The sequence below is a fragment of the Phoenix dactylifera genome, unplaced genomic scaffold, assembly GCF_009389715.1.
Source record: "Phoenix dactylifera cultivar Barhee BC4 unplaced genomic scaffold, palm_55x_up_171113_PBpolish2nd_filt_p 000046F, whole genome shotgun sequence".
In the NCBI taxonomy this organism is placed as follows: Eukaryota; Viridiplantae; Streptophyta; class Magnoliopsida; order Arecales; family Arecaceae; genus Phoenix; species Phoenix dactylifera.
The window spans coordinates 2078334-2098276 of record NW_024067669.1 but is presented as its reverse complement, the minus strand read 5'-3'; the positions used below and the strand labels follow the sequence as shown (position 1 = coordinate 2098276).

General features: G+C 41.8%; 3 protein-coding genes across 4 annotated transcripts; 1 reads left to right on the top strand and 2 right to left on the bottom strand.

The window, feature by feature from the left end:
• Nucleotides 1-206: 206 nt before the first annotated feature.
• On the bottom strand, nucleotides 207-3304 carry LOC103711963 (probable receptor-like protein kinase At2g21480). Its single transcript, XM_008798298.4, has one exon. The coding sequence runs from the start codon at nucleotides 3111-3113 to the stop codon at nucleotides 555-557; it is 2559 nt and encodes an 852-aa protein (XP_008796520.1). The 5' UTR covers nucleotides 3114-3304; the 3' UTR covers nucleotides 207-554.
• Nucleotides 3305-7893: 4589 nt separating this feature from the next.
• On the top strand, nucleotides 7894-15206 carry LOC103711948 (uncharacterized protein At1g76660). 2 transcript variants are annotated; one of them, XM_008798284.2, is made up of 3 exons: nucleotides 7894-8362; nucleotides 13199-14402; nucleotides 14740-15206. In XM_008798284.2, exons 1-3 carry the CDS (start codon nucleotides 8255-8257, stop codon nucleotides 14955-14957), a joined length of 1530 nt encoding a protein of 509 aa, XP_008796506.1. In that variant the 5' UTR covers nucleotides 7894-8254; the 3' UTR covers nucleotides 14958-15206. The 2 variants fall into 2 exon arrangements, with proteins under 2 accessions (XP_008796506.1, XP_038971951.1); XM_039116023.1 differs by having other exon boundaries at nucleotides 14518-14821.
• A 1228-nt stretch (nucleotides 15207-16434) lies between these two features.
• Nucleotides 16435-19656, bottom strand: LOC103711939 (40S ribosomal protein S15). The gene is made up of 5 exons (XM_008798271.3): nucleotides 19532-19656; nucleotides 19264-19415; nucleotides 19112-19169; nucleotides 17417-17551; nucleotides 16435-16905 (listed from the first exon to the last, which is right to left on the bottom strand). Exons 1-5 carry the CDS (start codon nucleotides 19532-19534, stop codon nucleotides 16792-16794), a joined length of 462 nt encoding a protein of 153 aa, XP_008796493.2. The 5' UTR covers nucleotides 19535-19656; the 3' UTR covers nucleotides 16435-16791.
• Between the last annotated feature and the right edge of the window lie 287 nt (nucleotides 19657-19943).

Below are 19943 nucleotides of genomic sequence, written 5' to 3'. Positions count from 1 at the left end.
AAATGAGCTTACATGAAGATCTCCGGACCTCCTCTTTATATAGAGTAGTATACTGATCCGTTATCTGATTTGGCGCGACGTGCCTTAACTATATGGTAATAGTCGGTCGTACGTTAACAATGTAGCAACTATCCTGCGTAAGCAGCACGTGGCGGCAATTATGCCGATTATGTGTTGACTACGATATCTATAACTACTAGTCTTTATTAGTACGAGCAAAATGATATCTCAATTTTTATTGAAGTTGTTCACTTCGGTTAATACCGATGGTCTAATCCGAGGCGAAGACATCCAATATTTTTCTCAATCTCAAGAGACTCTCGCTATTACATACAATAATTTTATATAATGTTAAATATCGTGACACCAGACGGACTAAACCAATTCATCTTATCATACCAACATAACTCTCACATGAACACGAAGAGAGCTAGGCAAAAACAAGAGAGAATCGAGCCTATCCATCCAATGGTAACCCCAACAACCCCTCTCGTAATCCTTATATTACTTTCAGTTAAAGAAGATACTGAAGTTATTCATGCTAGCAGACTTCCTCACCTTCCTTGCATCCCCGCAAGCTGGGCGAACAACTCATTGGCCACCGCCGTGCTAGAATTCTCCACTGCATCACGGCTAATGGCACGGATCTCAGCCGCCTCCTCAGCCACCGCCCGAGGGGAATCACCCTCCGATGAAGAAGAAGATCTGGCAGACACGCTGCCGTCGCCTTTCTTAGGAGCCGGCGGCGTCGGGGGGTTGGCATCTTGCAGCTGGAGCGCGTACTCGAGGTTCCACAGCACATCGCCCATCGATGGCCGGTCGACGCCGTGCTCGGCCAAGCATTTCTCGGCGGCCTCGACGAACTTGTTCAGCGAGTCATTGTTGATCGTTCCAGCGAGGTACGGGTCGATGATCTTTTCGATCAGCCCCTTCCTCTTCCACTGCATTGCCCACTCAGCGAGGTTCACCTGCTCCCTCGGGAGCGCCGGGTTGATCGCCGGCCTCGCGCAGAGGACCTCGAGCAGCACGACGCCGAACGAGTACACATCGGACTTCTCAGTGAGCTGCTGGCACCGGAAGTACTCCGGGTCGAGGTACCCGAAGCTCCCCTTCACAGCCGTGCTGACATGCGTCTGGTTCATCCCCGGCGCATCCTTCGAGAGCCCGAAATCGGAGACCTTGGCGATGAAGTTCTCGTCGAGGAGAATGTTGGTGGTCTTGACGTCACGGTGGATGATGCCCTGCGCCGTGCCGGTGTGGAGGTAGTGCAGCCCGCGCGCCGCCCCGATGCAAATCTCGAGCCGCTGCCTCCATGACAGCGGCGGCAGGTCCTTCCCGTAGATGTGATCTCTGAGAGGCCCGTGCTTTATGTACTCGTACACCAGGATCATTTCCGAGTTCTCGTCGCAGTATCCGATCAGCGAGACGAGGTGGCGATGACGCAGCTTCGACAGCATCTGGATCTCAGTCTGGAATTCGGTGATCCCCTGCTCAGACTCCGCATTCGCGCGCTTGACGGCCACCTTCGTCCCGTCATCGAGCTCGCCGAGGTACACATTCCCGAACCCTCCGACTCCGATGATGGTGTTCGGATCGAAGTTCTTCGTCGCGGCCTGCAGCTCGGCAAAAGACATGTACCGGCCGAGCCCCATGGTCGAGGAGAAGGTGAAGCCGCTCTTGTGGGAGCCGAAGCCGGATCCCTTGCTGGTCATGAAGCTAGAATTGCCGGTGTGGATGGGAAGGAGCCATGAAGAGAAGCTATTTCTCCTCTCCCAGTCCTGCGGCCTCTTGTACCACTTAACAACCATGGCGCCGAGCCCGGCGAAGGCCCCGAACATCATGGCGAATCCAACAGCGGCGACCACCTTGCGGCTTGAGCTGCTGTCGTCGGCCTTCTTGCCGTCTACTCCGAACGCACCATCCAAGCTCCCGACCGAATTGTTCATCTTCAGAACCTCCACGCCATTCAGCAATGCATCGATACTGCCGGTGTCCTGGTTCAACGGGCCAATCTGCAAGGTGATCTGGTCATCGCCGGAGTTGATGGAGAAGTCTTTGTAGTAAGCCGCTGCGAGGTCTCCAGTGAGGGTAGACAAGTCAAGCCCGGAAATTGCCATCTTCCCATTAATGTAGACGTTGAAGTAGAGGTCGTTGAGCGATTTGCTGATGATGTCGCAGAAGTGCAGCCGGACGAGGTAGCTGAAATCCAAGTCCACGTCGAGACGCCATGAGACGTTGAAGTTCTGGCTCCCGGTTTTTGCGTCTGCCATCTTCGCAGCGGTGGCGTAGATCAAGCTGGGGGCGATCAACGGCGAGGTTCCGTCAGGAAACTTAACGACGCTGGGGGACACCGACGCATTGGCGGCGGTGGCATTTGACGTCAGATACGGGGCATCCCGCTCCCATCGGCGGCCGAGGGTGTCATTGGCGGAGGCGAGCTCGGGCCCGCCCACGTTGAGCCGGTAGACGGTCTGATAGGCATGCCTCGAGAGGCCGTCGGTCTGGCCGACGGGGACGAGCGTGGAGCCAGTGTCGGAGATGAGAATGTCGGGGGCGGAGACGACCTCGATTCCGTTGATGAAGGCGACCTTGTCGGTGAGCGGCTGGAATTTGAGCTTGACGTGATCATCCTCGGTGGCGTTGATGAGGAACTCCTTGAGGACCCACTGGTTCGGGTTGTCGACGCAGAAGTTGTGGAGGAGAACGTTGACGTCGGTCTGGACGCCGAAGGAGGCCTTGGTGAGGTCGAAGTCGGTGTTGTTCACGGGGTAGAAATGGAGGCGGATCCAATGCCAGCCGGGGCGGTTGAGGCGGAAGTTGTAAATGGCTTCCTGGTGGAAGATCCGGGCGGAGAGGTAGAGCGGCGAGGGGACGTCGGTGGTGGCGTCGGCGACCGACACTCGGATCTCGTCTTTCGCCGAGAGGTAGGAATTGGCCTGGGGGTCGGTCTTGAAGGTGCGGCCATCGGGCATGGTGACAGGGGAGGTGGCGCCGCAGTCGATGAGGATGTTGTCGGTCGGCGTGAACTGCGCCGACGGGCCTCCGCTCACCGACAAGACGAAGGCGAGGAGGAAGATGACCGGGAGGAATAACTCCATTTTATAGCGAATCATGGCCTAGTTTTCTCTATATTTTTTTCCCTTACTCTTTTGGGTTTGAATTGAATTTTTAGAGGGATGGGCTATGCAATGGGGTTCTCTCTCGGTGCCTTTCCGATCCCGGGAGGGAACTCGGGAACGGGAGAAGGGGGAGAGAGAGAAGAATAGGTGATTTTGAGTCCCAGAAACGCGGCCTCTGCGGTGTTTGATGGCGAACTGATGGCCTGTCCTGCTTGACGGAACTGCACTTCGGCCGTAAAGAGGATGATGACCGGGTCAACTAAGGACCAGAATTCTGGTCCACCTCTCCCCTCAGCCGCTCGCCCTGGGCCTAGGTTTTTCTCGCGGCCACCTCCTCTCTCTCTCTCTCTCTGGCCGCAAGACACCAACGGTAAGGATTCAGTTTCTGATGCATATATAGCTTGCAGTAATTAGAAAATAAAAAATTATGAAGTGCCCCAGACAACTCCGTTTTTCCGGCCCACAAAGTGCTTCTAGCATGACTGGCCACATAGATGACTACCCGATCAGCTGGCAATCTCTTTTGCACTTCTTTTTATTTATAAATTAGCACTTCATCTTTCACCATAGTAGATCGATGAGCGCTCTCTCTTTCATCAAACCAAGCTTTAGCAGCAACAATTAACACACAAAAAGAAGGAAAGAAAGCAACCATCCTGATAGAGAGAAACAGAGTTTCATCACTAGGAAAAATGAAAGAAAAACAGAGAATGTGAGCTGAGAATTGGAACATGGGAATTTGAAAGAATCGATACTTTTATTTGAGATCATTAGTTTTTTATTTTCTATATTTTTATTCTCTTAATTTCCAATTTTCCCTCACATATTACTTTAGCAGTACGCGAGGACTTTGCTGAACCGGGATCGAAGCAATGTTCGATGCAAGTGGAGTCATTTATACAAACATATGGAAAGGAGCATGGAGGCAAAACGCTACTGCAGAAAGATATTTTCCCCATGAGATCGCTTCATTGTGGACTAGAGTGATTTCGTTAGATGAGATGTGAACAATGACAATAAAAACAGCTGAAAGAAAGAGATGTAGAGACGGAACAAATAGGCACTTCGAGAATTTGATTCAGTAGTACTATAAAATCTACAACGTTGAGTGGCTGACAAGGTTTGGACGTCTAAGGTTTTGGAGTTGGATTACGATGTTACAAGCAATGCAGGCATAACTCCGGTTCAACAGAAAAGTCTCTCTAATATAGAGATTGAAACGCGTTTAATGATTTCAGATCAATCCTAGAGTGCCAATGAAATTTTCAAGGGAAAAAGGTAACGTAATTGATGCCTACTTTTTTCTGTTGCAGCGTTTTTGAGGACTTGCACCATGGTAAATGTAAATGAGTTGTCAATGAGATTAAAAGTAGAACCGAGACACTTCAGCTCTGGACCTCACCATTCACGTTGCTCTGCAAAGAGAATTGTCTCTAGCAAGCAAAAATAATTTAAAAAGAAAAAGTAAAAGAAAGGCTCTACATCAGCAAACGGAAATATTCCTTGATTTCGTGCAAGCTGCACCCAACAATAGATAGACCCACAGAACTTAATTCTTGGAGTGGCCTCCGAGAACAATTATCTGTTGCTTAGCTCCTCTAAAGGTGGCCTACTTAAAGAACAGAATCTTCGATTTCTTTTATATTTGTTATTTTAAATTACAGAATCATATTCCTATTAGATGATAATGCATACATCAAGATACGTTATCTCGATATCGGGCTTTGTGATGGTGCCATCCTATTATTATATTGGTATCTCCGGTATGAAATTTGCTCGGCGTACCGAATATCATAACGTCCTCTACACCATATATTGGTATGCTCTTTGTACTATGTGCCAGTACCGATCTGGTATGATGCGGTATATTCCATAAGACATGCCATGGTAAGCGTACAGGCAGGGAAAACATTGGTGATCAGAAAGAAAGCTGGGATGTAGAGCGGAGTTCAATGAAAGGTTTGAGAAAGGAAAATGAAGCCAAAATACAGAAAATAACTTCAATAATCAAAGCTAATCCCTTGACTGTTCATACGATCTTTTATCCAGCTCACGCATGGGAACCCTGGGACGATCCAACGTTGGAATAGTCCAAGAGAGGACTGGATGTTAGGTTTCCCAGGTCAAAACCTTAGTCCACCATCAGTCTTCTCATTTTAAACTACAATGGAATTCCCATGTCAGTCTAATTCAAACCTAATACACTAACTGCCGTCATATACCATCTAGTTTGACTTGAACTCAAATTGAGATGATCAATGTTCGAAACTCACTTTGGATCAGATGGTATGGTTTCTGCCATCCAAAATAGATCTATGAGTATTGTCATTCAATAAATGATGCCATAAACCTTGCTGGTAGATTTTTGGTCTTGGATTGCACTAACACTGCTTCAGTAGTTCGACTACAACTTCCTCATCCAAGCTTTGATTGAGGTGATTTAAGTGGTGCTGCAAAGATTGTTCGATGTCAGATTGATGAAAGTGTTTAAATGAGTTTGAAATTCAATTTGTACCAATCAGGATGAAGGCATCTTTTGGGCTGATATATGCTAAAATTCATTTTTCATTGCACTTTGACCTAATTTAAAAAATGTTGAGTATTTTGGAGGCTTGCAAGTTAAGTGTTATTTAATATTCTCTCGCTAGTTGTGGGTCTGAAGGTCGCCTGAGAGTCTTATGATGGGGGTTGGTGTGCATCATTAACATTTGAAACCATTACCTACTCCAATCTCGAAAAGGAATAAGGGAATACCCTAGTTTTGGAATATGTCCTTTTTATTTAATGATGAGAAGCTTTTAATTCGCCATCAACAATTGCTAGTAACATTGCTTATTACCTCTCTATCCATTAGAGTAATTCTAAGCTGAATCAAGTATCATAATTAATTGACCCCATGATTTACATGCTATCAATGATGAGTAATGAGAGAAGTCCCGGTGTTTTTCATTTTTTAGGAAAAAAGAAATTAAACTACTAAAAAAAAATAGCATTGTGAAAAGGGCTCGAAATAAGTTTTTCTATATCTTCTTTCTTTGATTTCACTTTGAATATGTTAATCAGAGTAGATGACTTTAATTAAACTTTAGAATGTTGAGACATAATTCGACCTAGGCGCTGAGCTAACAAGGTGGCTGGAGAGGTTGGTGGATTTGTTATCTAAAACGAAGGGGTTAGCGTAACAATCGTTGCATGTCTTTGAGGAAGCGAGGGCACTCGAATGATAGCTCCAACCTAAAATATTACAGACAAAGAAAGTCCTCTTACCGAAGAGTATCCGATGAGGAATCCTCCGATGCTTAAATTAGGCTCAATTTTCACAAAATCGTAGAAGTGTTTTAAGAGTGGCAGTGTAAGGGAATGGATGTAAGAGCGCTCCAAGGACTCAATAAAACTTAGAGAATCCTCTGAGAGTGGTTTATATAATTGAGGGTTGGCGGTTGTCATCGAGAAAATTGGGAGCACAAATCGGCCATTTTTTTGTAATAGATCATGCGTCATGAGTATTGCGTCTGGGCGTTTTGCTCGCGCATCTTATTCGTTTGTCACGCGGTTATGATCATGGCTAAGTTGTCTCTGATTGGGGGAAGAGCTTGAAATTTAATTCTGCTGGGTGTATTCGTACCTGAGTCGTATGAATTGCCCGTTTTAGCAAAAAAAAAAAGCTTAAAATTTGAGGATTCTCTGCACGTCTCTGGGTCGGCTACATGGTGGATTTTTATCTATTATTTAAAGGCTTCATAGCGAGCTCTCATTGGTCGGTCTGCCACATCGGTTGTAGCCGTTTTAAAGATATATCAATTTTCATAAGCAAGATTCGTCATCTCAATACTAGATCCTATACTAGTACTATTCTATTATAATATCAGCATGCGATTTAGTATAGTGTAGCTAGGCATATCGAGTATCGATATAGTATTGTACAATATACCGGTTCGATATTGATACCATACTGGTATGGTACAATATAGTAAATCTTACTCATTAAAAAGATTGATTGAAGCGAATGTTACCATCTAGCTACTCTAGTTATCATTTTTGTTCGTGATATATAAATAACGTAGCATTTAAGTCACTTTGATAGCATCCTGACGGCACAAACAGTTTTCTACTTTTGGATAAATTCCAAGCCAAAATTAAATGTAGAAATTTCATTATTGGAACAAAACTCAAAAATTAAAATTCAAATCCTTCTTGATTTAATTAACATCGAGAATCATATACGTAGCTCCTGCCAGCTCCAACTTCTCCCCCTTCCTACCAATAAAAACCTCCCGTCCAATTGCTTCTGAAGCACACTACTTGCTAAAACCTCGAGATCCAGAAAATAACAAAAGCTCTAACGAATCGATAATTCAAAGTTTCAATAGATCGAGAAAATATTTGCTTACAAAAGACTCTAATTTTGATACTTGATTTATTTTTTTCTCAAATGAGAAACGAATCAAGCACGCTCACGGATTTCAGGTCTGAAATTAATTTAAGCCAGACCTGATCGGACCCCACGCGGACTTGACCCATGCGGGGCTCCGTGACGCGCCCTGCTTGCTTGCGTGCTTGCTTGCTTGAGAGTGAAGAAGAATAGATGAGACACAGCACACAATTATTAAAATGGGAGAGAGGGGCATCTTGGGGATCCTCGAGATTTTGTTCGTACTCCGTGCTTCCCGAGCCAACCAGCCTCGTCTTCTCCCGAGCCTCCCTCCAAGCCTAAGCTCCCCTACTTTTTACCACAACAAGCAACGAAGAAATAGAGAGAGAAAACAAACCAACCCAGGGCAAAGAGTAAAGAAGAAGAAGAAAATAAAAAGAAGAAAGAGGAAGATAGAAGAAAAAGAAAAGCAGAGAGAGAGAGAGAGGTAACAAAGCGGAGGCCACCGCATCTCTAGTGAGAACACACAACCGAGCATCGCGGGCTCTCGAGGCTCTCGAGTTCCGAGCTCCATCCCACTAATACTCGCTCCCTGTAGCATTCTCTCGAGCACTTAAATAGCTTATACTTGGCTTCTGGATCTCCAAGTTCGGTTCTCTAGGCTGAGCTTGAGCTTGTGATTCTCTTGATTCTAAAGATCCGGCGGAATTTGGGGGCGATCTCGGTCTCGCGGGCCGGAGAATGTGAAGAGATTTAGAGGAGAATGGCTGGAAATGGTGGAGGAGGCAGCACTAGAGTCAGTGGGGCTTCGATCAGCGCCGCGGCCACGGCCATTGGCTCGGCGGAGACCAGATTTCGCCCCACGGAAAGGGTCTGCTTTCTTCTCCTCCTTTTGAATATCGATTTTTCGGTTCTTGTTTTTTTTTTTGGTGTTTTGAGCTGAGGATCTTTGGTTGATGGTGGTTTATATGTGGTTGCAGCGTTTTGGTTGTGGTGGGTTTCGCTTTCTGCGGGCATTTTGGGAAAAATGGGGGTAATTTTATGGCTTCTTTTTATTCTAGGGTCGTTCTGGCTAGATCTAGGGTTCTCAGCTGTCGATTATGGTGATTTTGCTTGATGAGTGGCTTTGGAGCTGAATGCGGCTTATTTTGGTAGCTTGTGAAACCAATTATTTGTGGATTCCTGGAGAAAGGGTTTCCTAGTGGGAATGACTGGGCTTGGTTGGATGAAGTTGAGATAAAGGCGTATCAGTTGATTTCTATCTGCTTATGGTCGCTGAGATTTGCTTTTTATTTTGTCATCTCCTTCTCAATTTTGGATCTTTTTAGTTTCTTTGTCTGATCTACTTTGTAGATATGTCCTTGTTGGCTGACCATCATTGTGGAGTATTTCGGATGGATCTAATGCATCTTGAAATTTTTGAAGGTGAAAATGCCTTTCAACTAGATAGAAGCCGTTCTGATCAACTTAGTAGAAGAGAATACTATTTCAAGAGGGCAGAAAAACCTTTTCCAACTAGATAGATTTTAGTCACAGATCACAAGTATGGTTGCAGTTTGTAATCTGACTTGTAAAACTGAATCTGTTTTTATTCACAACCATGGAGGACGATTCGGTGCTTACAATTCATGATTTTCCACCGAAGGTGCTGCTGTTATGCAATAATATTCTTTAGAAGATCTGGTTGCGGGATAAATTTCACTAAGCTTCTTCCTTTACCTTCTATACTCTACGTACAAATGTCTATATTGTATCTTCATATATAAAATTAGTAGGGGAAGTTCATGTATAATTTATAGAATACAGGCTCATGCAGTTCCATATTGATCTTGTATATGCTGGGCCATGAGGTTATTATTCATCTTTGGAATCTGAATTATCATGGTATAGCAAATTTAAGGCCATCCTTACTATGGAAACTCTAATTAAGTAGGTAGTTCAAGATTCTCGATTTTGACTACCTGGCATGCAGCCAAGTTGGTTCCCATAGATTACTTTTACTTGTCTTAGTCTTTGCTTCAATACATTCTTATATCTTCATACTATGACTATGTTAATTCTCATAATAGTTGGTGCACCATGGTGTATCACTCTTGTTTTTATATATTCATACAATGATAGTTACTCAGTCATTCTGAATTTTTCTTGCATTCGCTCTTACATTTATTAAGCTGGTAAATAAACTAAAACTATGCAACCTTTACATTCTTCAATTGCTTGTTTGCCTCATGGCTGCAAATAATACATTCATGTTATTTTGCATATTTCCATGTCCTAAGTGAGTTCAGCTGCTGATTTTGCTGGTCTTGAATGTGGGAAATGAGAGCTATGTATGACAAGGGTCTAAAATTAGTACAACTTTATGGAAATGTAACTTGAAATGAAGGCCCAATTGTAATTAATTGCAAGAGAAACCAAGTATGATAATCAAAAATTTTCAATAGAGAAACACCGACATTAGACAAACAAATATCAACTAGAATTTGAAAAGGAAATGAAAGTTGTAGGCAGTTTTGGAGAATTGTGCGACCACTTTATGAGTTAGATTCAAATGTTGTATGAATTAGAGTCTTCGATTGTAAGAAGATCCAAGCACATTAAGTAGCATGACGGAAATGAGAATACTAATGTCTGCAAAAATAAGGTTAGAGATGAATACATTTTAGGAAGCATAGAGTTGCACCAACCGTAGTGGCAGGGCATTGATAATGATGGTATGAATATTGATGGTGAAGTTTTGAGGGTGCCATATAAGGAGTGACCTATGCTTGTACCATAAGGGAAGGCCTAAAATTGATATGGTTGGGAACATTGTGACAGTCTTTTGAAAAGTTGGTGGCTATATTACATGTGGCTCTTATAGGATCCAATAGGTAAGAAGGAAATGCAATGTTGATAATTGGGATAAAAGCTGATTGTTATAATAACACAACGCACTAGATGACACTGTACAGAATGCTTGATTATTTTTAAGGACATACAGATAATCCTATTGGAAAAACATCTTTTTGAATGTGGCAAATGGATTTGATAAATTTGAGTTGGTTTGATGAAGTTTTCTTGAAAAGCTGGTTAGGTGCATATAATTGTAGAGGAAATTCGTGTGCTTAGAATTTTAGGCTCGCACTGAGATGACAATTGAGAGTTACTAAAGAAAACAATAGTATGGCTTAAGATAATTGGTGCTGAACATGGAAAGGAATGGTTGACCTCATCAGAGAGTAAAAAATGTCTACATCTCCTTGGGGAGGTGTCCATATTGAGGAGATAAAATTTCTAAATTGTAGGTTAACAATTAACTAAAGGGGTTAATTGAATGATAAACAATATCATTCATGAGACTCAAATCTGAGTTCTATATATTATTGGTTAAATAACAGTTGGTGAGAAAGTTGATCATCAAAGTCAAGCTTGATGTCTATTTCCACGAGAAATTATGTTATACTATTTGGATAGTAAGATGACCTAAATTGCTGTGAGGGTGAGATCCAAGGTGGCAATGATTATTATAACCAATAATTTTTGGGTACAGTCATCTTCAAAGATATGCTTCTATTTGAGTTGCTAGATATGCGAAGTAGCACTTTCTCTGAATGTCTTGAGATAATTGGTAAGGATGATTGATTCTTAGGTCTGTTGGCATACAGATCCAACAACTCCAGTAGAAGTCGAGAATTCTAGCATGAGTAGGTAAAAGGGTCTTAATGTTTAGAATGGACCTTAAAACACAAGGTTCTCTCTTGAAAGATCGAAAGAGAGTCTAATTTCAAACTTCTTGAGGAAGGAAGCTTTGGTGGATATTTGTATTTATAAGAAAAAATGTATTTGAAGTTTTGGTTGACCTGCATGGAGTCTCTTTAGCTACTTGAAACATGAAAGGTTTACTTAATAATAGAACAGTAATTTATCAAAACGTGGTTGAAGAACTCATGATTCTATTGGATGATTCCTGAACCTGTTGTAAGTGGTTGGACAAGTGATGATTCTATTAGAAAGGTCATCAATGGCCAGTTTTAGTCTTCATATTTCTTAAGTGAAGTATTTAAGTTTTTTGTTGCTTATTTATTTAGGTTGTATATATGTTGAATTAGGGAAGTAGTGGAGTCATTAAGATTATGTGTCATTGTATGATTTCATTCGAACCCAGTCTTTGTTATGTGAGATTATTTTAGTAAACAAAGAATTTGTTCTTCTTCCTCATATTCTTTCTCCTTTTTTCTGTTTCCTTCTTTTCAACTGGTCATTTGCCGGAGGCAGCAATACAAACCAGAAACTACTGTTTTTCTTCATCTATCTCATCTTTCTATTTGCCTTGGCCTTTGTATTTATTGAAAACCAGCAATATTTTCCTATCTTTGCTCTTGTTCATTGTTGTTTCTCTTCTTTCTATTCTTCTTTTCACGGTGGCAGCAAGCAACAGCAACAGCAACAACCGCCGCTGCCCCCCAAACCACCTCCCCCCCAACACACACACACACACAAACAAAACCTGACCTACCCACCCACACCAATAATATTTGATGATTCTTTTCTTTTATTTACTCAACCAAAAGACAGATTGTTCAAGAGGTAGTATCGGCCTTAAGTTTTTCCAAAACTATCATAAGATACTGAAACTATCTCGTTTTTGCATCATGTTGGATCTTGATTGAGGAAGGTAAGAAAAGATTCCATCGGGATGAATTGTAAAGTTACAAAAGTTAGAGCAATTGCCTGAATGAAGGAAACAAAAGCTTTTCCTTAATTCACGAGTTGGTCTTGGAGGACCAAAGTTTGAAGGACTTGATGGATATCTTTGAGAATTAAATGACTTCTTTAAGTTCCTTGCCATCGTCTCCAATCCCCCCAGCGCAGTCTCCAGTAGGGAATGATGAATTTCACTGATTTAGAGGCACAATGAAGTAAGTTTGAACCCTTAAGAAATGTTACAAAGAGAAAACTTGTTAAAACAATCCTCCCCTCGAAAGAGAGAAGTTTGCCTAATCACCTCGAAATTCAGATCCACTACATTATGTATTGGGTCCAATCATGTTTCATTGTCTTTTCTAGACTCAATTGCATCTCTACGTATTTATAGGAAAATATATTATTGTTTAAAAATGGAAGTTTTACGCAATAGCCAATGCAGATAGGAATCAAAGCCAATTGAAATGATAGCCCTAAAATCAGCTCAGAAATATGTAATACACCTCAAAATTCAGTCCATAAAATCAAACTGAACGAAAGTCAAGACTTTATGTAACTTTGTCTATAGTGATTTCTGCCAGCTCAGAAACCTTTAGAATGTAATTACATCCATCAGCGATTCTAAGTCACCAATGAATCTGTTTTTGAGTAGGAAGCCAACGTCAAGTAGGACTAGGGATAAATATTGACTCAGGATTCGTAAAAATGCTGGTCATTTCCATGCTTTGACAGAACCAAACCCACTTTCTGCACTTATATCTTTTCTTTTTTCTTGTTTTGGCTTAGATTTAAGATAGGCAAAATGATTCACGTTAAGCAGGCTCCGCCCATCTGGATTCCAGTAAGAAAATTTTCATAATAAATTGCTCAACTTATAGTCTTTATATTATTAAGAAAAATCTTGTTTATATTTCTATACTGGTTAATGTATGCTTGTTGATGTCTTCTGCAAAGTTGGAACGCAAATGCATGCACATGTGCTATTACATTCAACTGATTCATGTTTCTCTATTTTGGCCAGCGGAGTAGATGGGGAGGCTGCTTTGGTGGATTATCCTGTTTTGGATCACAGAAAGGGGGGAAACGTATTGTTCCAGCATCCCGTATCCCAGATGGAAATGCATCAACAAGTCGTGCAAACGGTTCCCAGCCTGGTGGACTTTCTAATCAAAATACAGCTCTGAACCTGTCACTTCTTGCTCCACCGTCCTCACCAGCATCTTTTACAAACTCTGCACTCCCTTCGACGGCTCAGTCACCTAGTTGTTTCTTGTCAATATCTGCCAATTCTCCTGGAGGTCCATCTTCAACGATGTTTGCGACAGGGCCATATGCTCACGAAACCCAGTTGGTCTCGCCTCCTGTATTCTCAACTTTTACAACAGAGCCTTCTACTGCTCCACTCACCCCTCCACCTGAGCTGGCTCACCCTACAACTCCCTCGTCCCCAGATGTGCCTTTTGCACGGTTTCTTTCATCTTCAGTGGATCTTAAAGGTGCTGGTAAAGAGAATGGAATGCCTTACTTGTCATCAAATTATGCTATGGGTAGCGATCTCCAAGCAAATTATCCACTTTATCCAGGAAGCCCTTCTAGCAGCCTTATATCACCTGCTTCAGGAACTCCCAGGACTGGGTTGTCTTCGCCTTTTCCTGAGCAGGAGAATCCCGGACAGTGGGATACTGCTGCATCTGCACATGCTTCACCCTATTCCAGGACTGGGTCTTCCAAACTTTTTGGACTTGGTTCTTCTACCTCCAGAAATTTTATGTTGTCTCCGGATTCTAGTTTCTTTTACCCTGCGGCATCTGCACAATTTTACTTGGACCAGGCACAGCAATCATTTCCTTATGGTGGAGCACGGCTGAGCATTTCCAGGGAGTCAGATGTTTACTCCAGTAGTGGAAACAGACACAGCAAAGCTTGCAAACAAGATGTGGAGGAGATTGAAGCTTACAGAGCATCATTTGGATTCAGTGCGGATGAAATCATCACTACGCAAAACTATGTGGAGTTATCTGATGCACTTGATGAGTCCTTTACCATGTCTCCCTTTCCAAACAATAAAATATGTACAGAGCAATGCCCAATAACTGAGTTGGGCAGTGAATGTCAAAAGATGGAGACAATACAGTCAGATATCCCAGACACTGCAAGTCCGAAGGTAGTTTTAGATCAGCTGGCCAATGGAGTTCATTGTGAAATGCCCAGCAACACAAATGCAGGTGAATAATTTTGAGCTATTTTTAGTTTCCTAAGTTGGATAAATTATGCCTTTTCTTGGGTAGGAGGATAGATTATGCTTTGTGAATGCAAAAGAAGCTTTCTTGTATCCAACAGAAAATTTTCTGTTACGTGCTGCTCAACATGATTGAACACGAGCTATCCAGATCTGCATTCAGCCTTAATTACTCCACTGGCTTTCCAAGTTAGGAATCTCCAGAGTACTTGCATGTGAAGATCATAAAATGTGACACAGCAACAAAGGAAAATTTTATCAGGCTATTATATATATCAATTCATATTCATTTGGTATTTTCTTCTTATCTTCGTGTATCGCAGGTCCTCAACCAAATTGTCAATCTAAAGATGCTTCTCTTTGGCATGATGGCAACCATTCTGTAAAGGGCGCGGAGAATAATCCAAAGGCCTCAGACCCCTTAGTCAGCAAGAGAGTTCGGCCAGGTGAGTCATGCTCAGATGCAGAAATTGATTATAGAAGAGCAAGAAGTTTGAGAGAAGCAAATGGCATTCTGGCCTGGCGCAACTCGCTGCCTTAACTGGCAGCATGTCTGTACTAATTTGCAGGATAATTTTATTTTCGTAGTCAGTTATCAAGAATTTGTTTGAGCTGTCTCTGGAGAAAGTATCGGTCTTTATGCTGGTTGTACTATTTGTGAATTCTAATTTCTGATAGCGCGTTGATATGTGACAGACGCTACTTCTAATTTCATTTAAGTTGCTGTGCTTCTGTAACCATCGACAGTTTCATGTCTGCAATGAATTGCTGATCGTGCTATTGGAATGGATATGAGCCTTGTATGCTATGCTGTTCATTTTTAGTCCACTGCAAGGTAGCTATATCCTGTATCCTTATTCCAGAGGCAGGCAGTGATGATGTCGTGATGCAAGCGCAAGAGAATTTTGGTCTAGAAATAGGATATAGGCTGATTTTCTTTCTTGAATTTGCTCCTTTTATTCTTTTCTTTCTGAATCTGTACTGAGATATAGACCTGCTGCCGGTGGTCGCTGATGAACAATGAGCAAAGAGTGCCATGTTTTGCTGTAAGCTCCTGCGGTTTTATTCCCAGAGAAACACAGATTGGTTCCATGGATGGCGGTCTTGCTCTGTTTTATCGGGACACTAGTTTAGCTGCTGCATCTTAACTGGCGTTAATTCCATTCATTTAATAATTCCAATCCCGTTAAAAGTCAGGAAAACCCTGGTTGTATATAGGCAGCTTTTACCTCTGAACGCCAAAGTTACTTGTTTCAACATACGATCAACATCTCCTAGATATGCCATCAGCTTTAGCTTCCCTCTGAAAACACCACTTTTGTTTGAACCATTTAACGTTTAAGCGGAAGCCCGGCTGAATAGCAGGGTGAAAGCAACACCTTGAAGGTCTCATCGGTGTCCAAGACCCCGTAGGGGGCACCGTGCCAAGCACCCTACCTGTCTGATGGTTCCAGGAAAGCCGAGGTACCGAGATACACCAGAGAGTTGAACGAGCGTTGATCTTACCATTGGAGTGCCACCAGCGGCTTCATAGCTGCCCAAGCCACTTCATGGATCCATTTATCACGAAGACTCCCCAGAGTAATTGGTGAGGCAATGATTATAAAACAACAGCCCCGACACCACTTCCCTAAATAGATGACGCCACGTCACACAGACAAACAAGCTTACCTGGCATCGGAAGGTCCCAAAGACTGACGGCGACCAAATCACTCGATAGGATGCGGCTTCGTATGGTTAGGTCATCACCACAACAACGTACTCCACACCCTTTTTAACTCATCTTCTCCTCCATTCTGGCAGGGAACTCAAGGCTTATTAGCTCATTACAACAGAGCTGGGAATGCAAGGCTTTAGTCTATTGAGTTATAATAACACCAGAGCAATTGTTTGCAACGCTTAAGAACATTGGCGAAAGCAGAGAACATCAATGGAGGTCAAATATCAGTTCAGCACAGAACTTGGAACATGCGCATCCAAGCGGCACAATTTTTAGACAAGATTTTCACTCAACCACGTAGCAACTGACTTGGAAAATACATTCAAATCAGCTTCAGCAGTTACAGGCAAACTAAGATGAAACTAGACTTTCCTATCAAACTCAAATTTGTAGAACAAGTGCCAAAATACCTGTTACACATCTAAAGACGCTGCAATCGGAGCTTGTATGATACTTAAGAAGGGACAAAACTCAATTAAGGATTCAATATAAATTCAAGTTGGACAAGTCATGACACAACGAGCAAAAGCGAGAATATATTCCTTAGAAATACAGCACTGAAAGCTAAAGCTTGAACTGACCAAAGCAAGAAAAATTCAATAACAACCAGAAGCACTGTCTTTGATCCCCTAACCCTTTGCCTGATATTTGGCTTTTACTTGAGAGGAATGAAACGGGAGGAGTGGGTGGCACCAATACCAGGCCTTCCATGCTTCACAGGCTTATATGAGATGGAGAACTCCGCCAAGTAGTGACCAATCATTTCAGGCTGCACAATTTAAAACACAAAAAGAGTATAAGATTACTCTATTGCCTGAGGAAAAACAACTGAAAATGACTTCACATTTGGATGCCTCATTCAACTTCCAACTATAATTCAACCTGGTGAATATTTGCTTAAGCAGTAACAATATTTTACTCTAACGGGTGTTATCATTTGCACATGCCAGATGCAGGTCTAGACACATGCACAAGTGCAGTTGCATGTACACGGTACAGCCAGGTTAATGGAATGATGATCAAATGCAATGAGCCAAGTTAGTTCCTTGTGGATAATGAAATGATTCTGAAGGATTACATAGAGAAAAAAAATAGATGACTGCAAAATAAACGAAGAAGATTAAATAAATGAATTGATGAAAACCACCACCAACAAGAAGTTGCTAAATCTCAACCACATGTAAACAGATCAACTTTTCGTGCCTATCTGCATTGTCTCTTAATGGAATGCCATAATATATCATCCCTCCTAACACATTAAATTTAAACAAGAACCTTACCTTGATTTCAACCTGGTTGAAAGTTTTCCCATTATAGACACCGATAATGCTTCCAATCATCTCTGGGACTATTATCATGTTCCGAAGGTGGGTTCTCACAGGTTCAGGCTTCTCCCCAGGAGGAGCATCACGCTTCTGCACACATCCCACCAACACCAGAAAACGATGTACAATATATTAGTTATATCATGTTCCGCTTCTTTAGTCTCATGGACTGAAGATGAGACAACTGACATCAGCAACTTCAAGAAAAATAAGAAAGGCATAACAACAACTTTGATCATGGCTAGTCATGTAATGTACATCTAAAATGTAATAAACAATATCCCCATGTATAATTAAGCTAGAAAACAGAGATACGAAGATTAAAAATTTGGTTATACAACCAAAAAACCATGAACACTCCCATATGCATATGATCGGATATAATTTGATTTCACATGAGAAGTTAGGGGCACAGAAGAATTTGGCACATACATGGTTGTGCATGCATGTCTACTTACAGCGGATGAAAATCATATAAATGAATACAACATGTGTTTATTTCAGATGCAGGCAGGCCTGAAATGTATCTGATATGCATATATTTATGTTTTCATGCATGTCTAATACATAGTTGTTCATTCAAGACAATGATTGACATGTTCAGTCATCCAAAATGCCGTGAAATTAAAAATTAAATGATTAGGAGAGCTAGCTATACATTTAAGATCACTGGAAGAATAGCAATAAAAGACAAGAAAAGTATCTAGTTTGAGCCCATGGGGAGGAAGAAATTAACTAGAGTATCAGCCTGCTGGATCTCATTGAAAGAAAACATTTTCAAATTCCGTAATCCTAAATATCTCGAAAGATAAAGAAAACAAATTTAAATTCCATCATTTTGGATAAAATTAGAAACTCAACCAAATATTGATTGGTGATAATACACTTGTTTATAAATGTTAACCTTTACATGGAATTTACTATGTCGGCCACCAGACCAGATCTAGAATATCACACTCAAAAGTGCACCCACTTCATGACATATAATTCAGTTCAGAAGGTGCTTCCAACATTCATTTCAACATATCTTATTAATATCCCTATTCCTAACAAATCAACCTTCCTCAAGACTAAGTATAGTTGTTCTTATCAAATTCTCATATTGTTAATTCAATCCATCATTTGTTTTCGTCTTAAAATGCAACCAACAGATTGACTTATATATAATACGAAACAATTTATCTGGAATAGCAATTATGCTCCCAAGGAGCTCCTATTTCTGCAATTCTAATCTGCCAAACTTTCCTTGCACCACTTCCTGATTCACACTACCTGTGCTGGTGTAAAAACCATAAAACAGTCCCCCTCCATTCACCCACGTTTATTTATTTATTTTTTTGGTACAACGGCATTCACCCACGTTTATCAGTGCTTAACAATGGATCTAAAACGTCCAGCAGGCACCCGGATTCTTCTTACAATCAAAGGATCTATCCAACGAATTTCTGCATAAATGATCGTAATCCAGAAATAGATCAAAGGACCGGAAAGAAAAGCTGAAGATTTAAAAAGGCCTCAAAAACTCAAGACAAACAAAAAAAATCAACAAAATAAATCTCAAAATGCACTGGCTCCAACATACCACATAGATCTGCACAAAGATCAAATTAACATTCGAATTAAATAAAAAGGAAAATAATAGAAAAATACCGCCTTGCGAAGCTTCTTGATCAGAGCCATGGGCTTCCTCTTCAGACCTCTCTGAAACCTAACTCAGAGGAAAAAGAAGTCGAACACGAGTAAAATTAAACCTGCAACTCAAAACAAGAAACTCAACGATCACGGAGAGAGGAGCACCAAACCTTCTGCGAGCTCGGGCATGGAAGAGCTTGACAAGCTCGTCGGTTCCCATGTCGAGGAGCTGATCGAGATCGACACCTCGGTAGGAGAACTTCCTGAAGGTCCTCTTCTTCGGCTGCGCCCCTCCCACGTCCGCCACATTTGAAATATCCGCCTACGAAACCAAGCAAAATCGAATAACAATCAGGAAAAAAAAAGAACCATCAAAAACCGTAGAAGAAACCATTAGCGATCCGAATCGAAGAAGACGGAGAAGAATCGAGGACTAACCATGGTTGTCGAGCTCGTCCTCTCTCCGCTAGGGTTAGGGTTAAGTTTTGCGGCCAGTAGGCGAGAGAGTCTAGGGTTTTGGGGCGCGGCGTGGAAGGTTGTTTATAGGTGCCGTGCCAGGTACTTAATTTACCATTATGTCCCTTACTTAAGCCTTTCCGGAAGCCGTCTCTGGTGTTATTCTTCTCAAATATTAGGGCTGAATATATCCTTCCATATTGGCAGGCCGGCCTTCTGGGCTTATGCCCATCAGTATCTGGAAGCCCATCGCTCATTAGATTTTTGAACGAAATTTTCTCTTATTAAGGAAAGCTGTAAAAGTATGAAGGGAAATAATAATAATAAGACCTAAATATAATGTTTATAAATCAAATTATTTCATAATAAAATGATGATATCATTGTAATATATG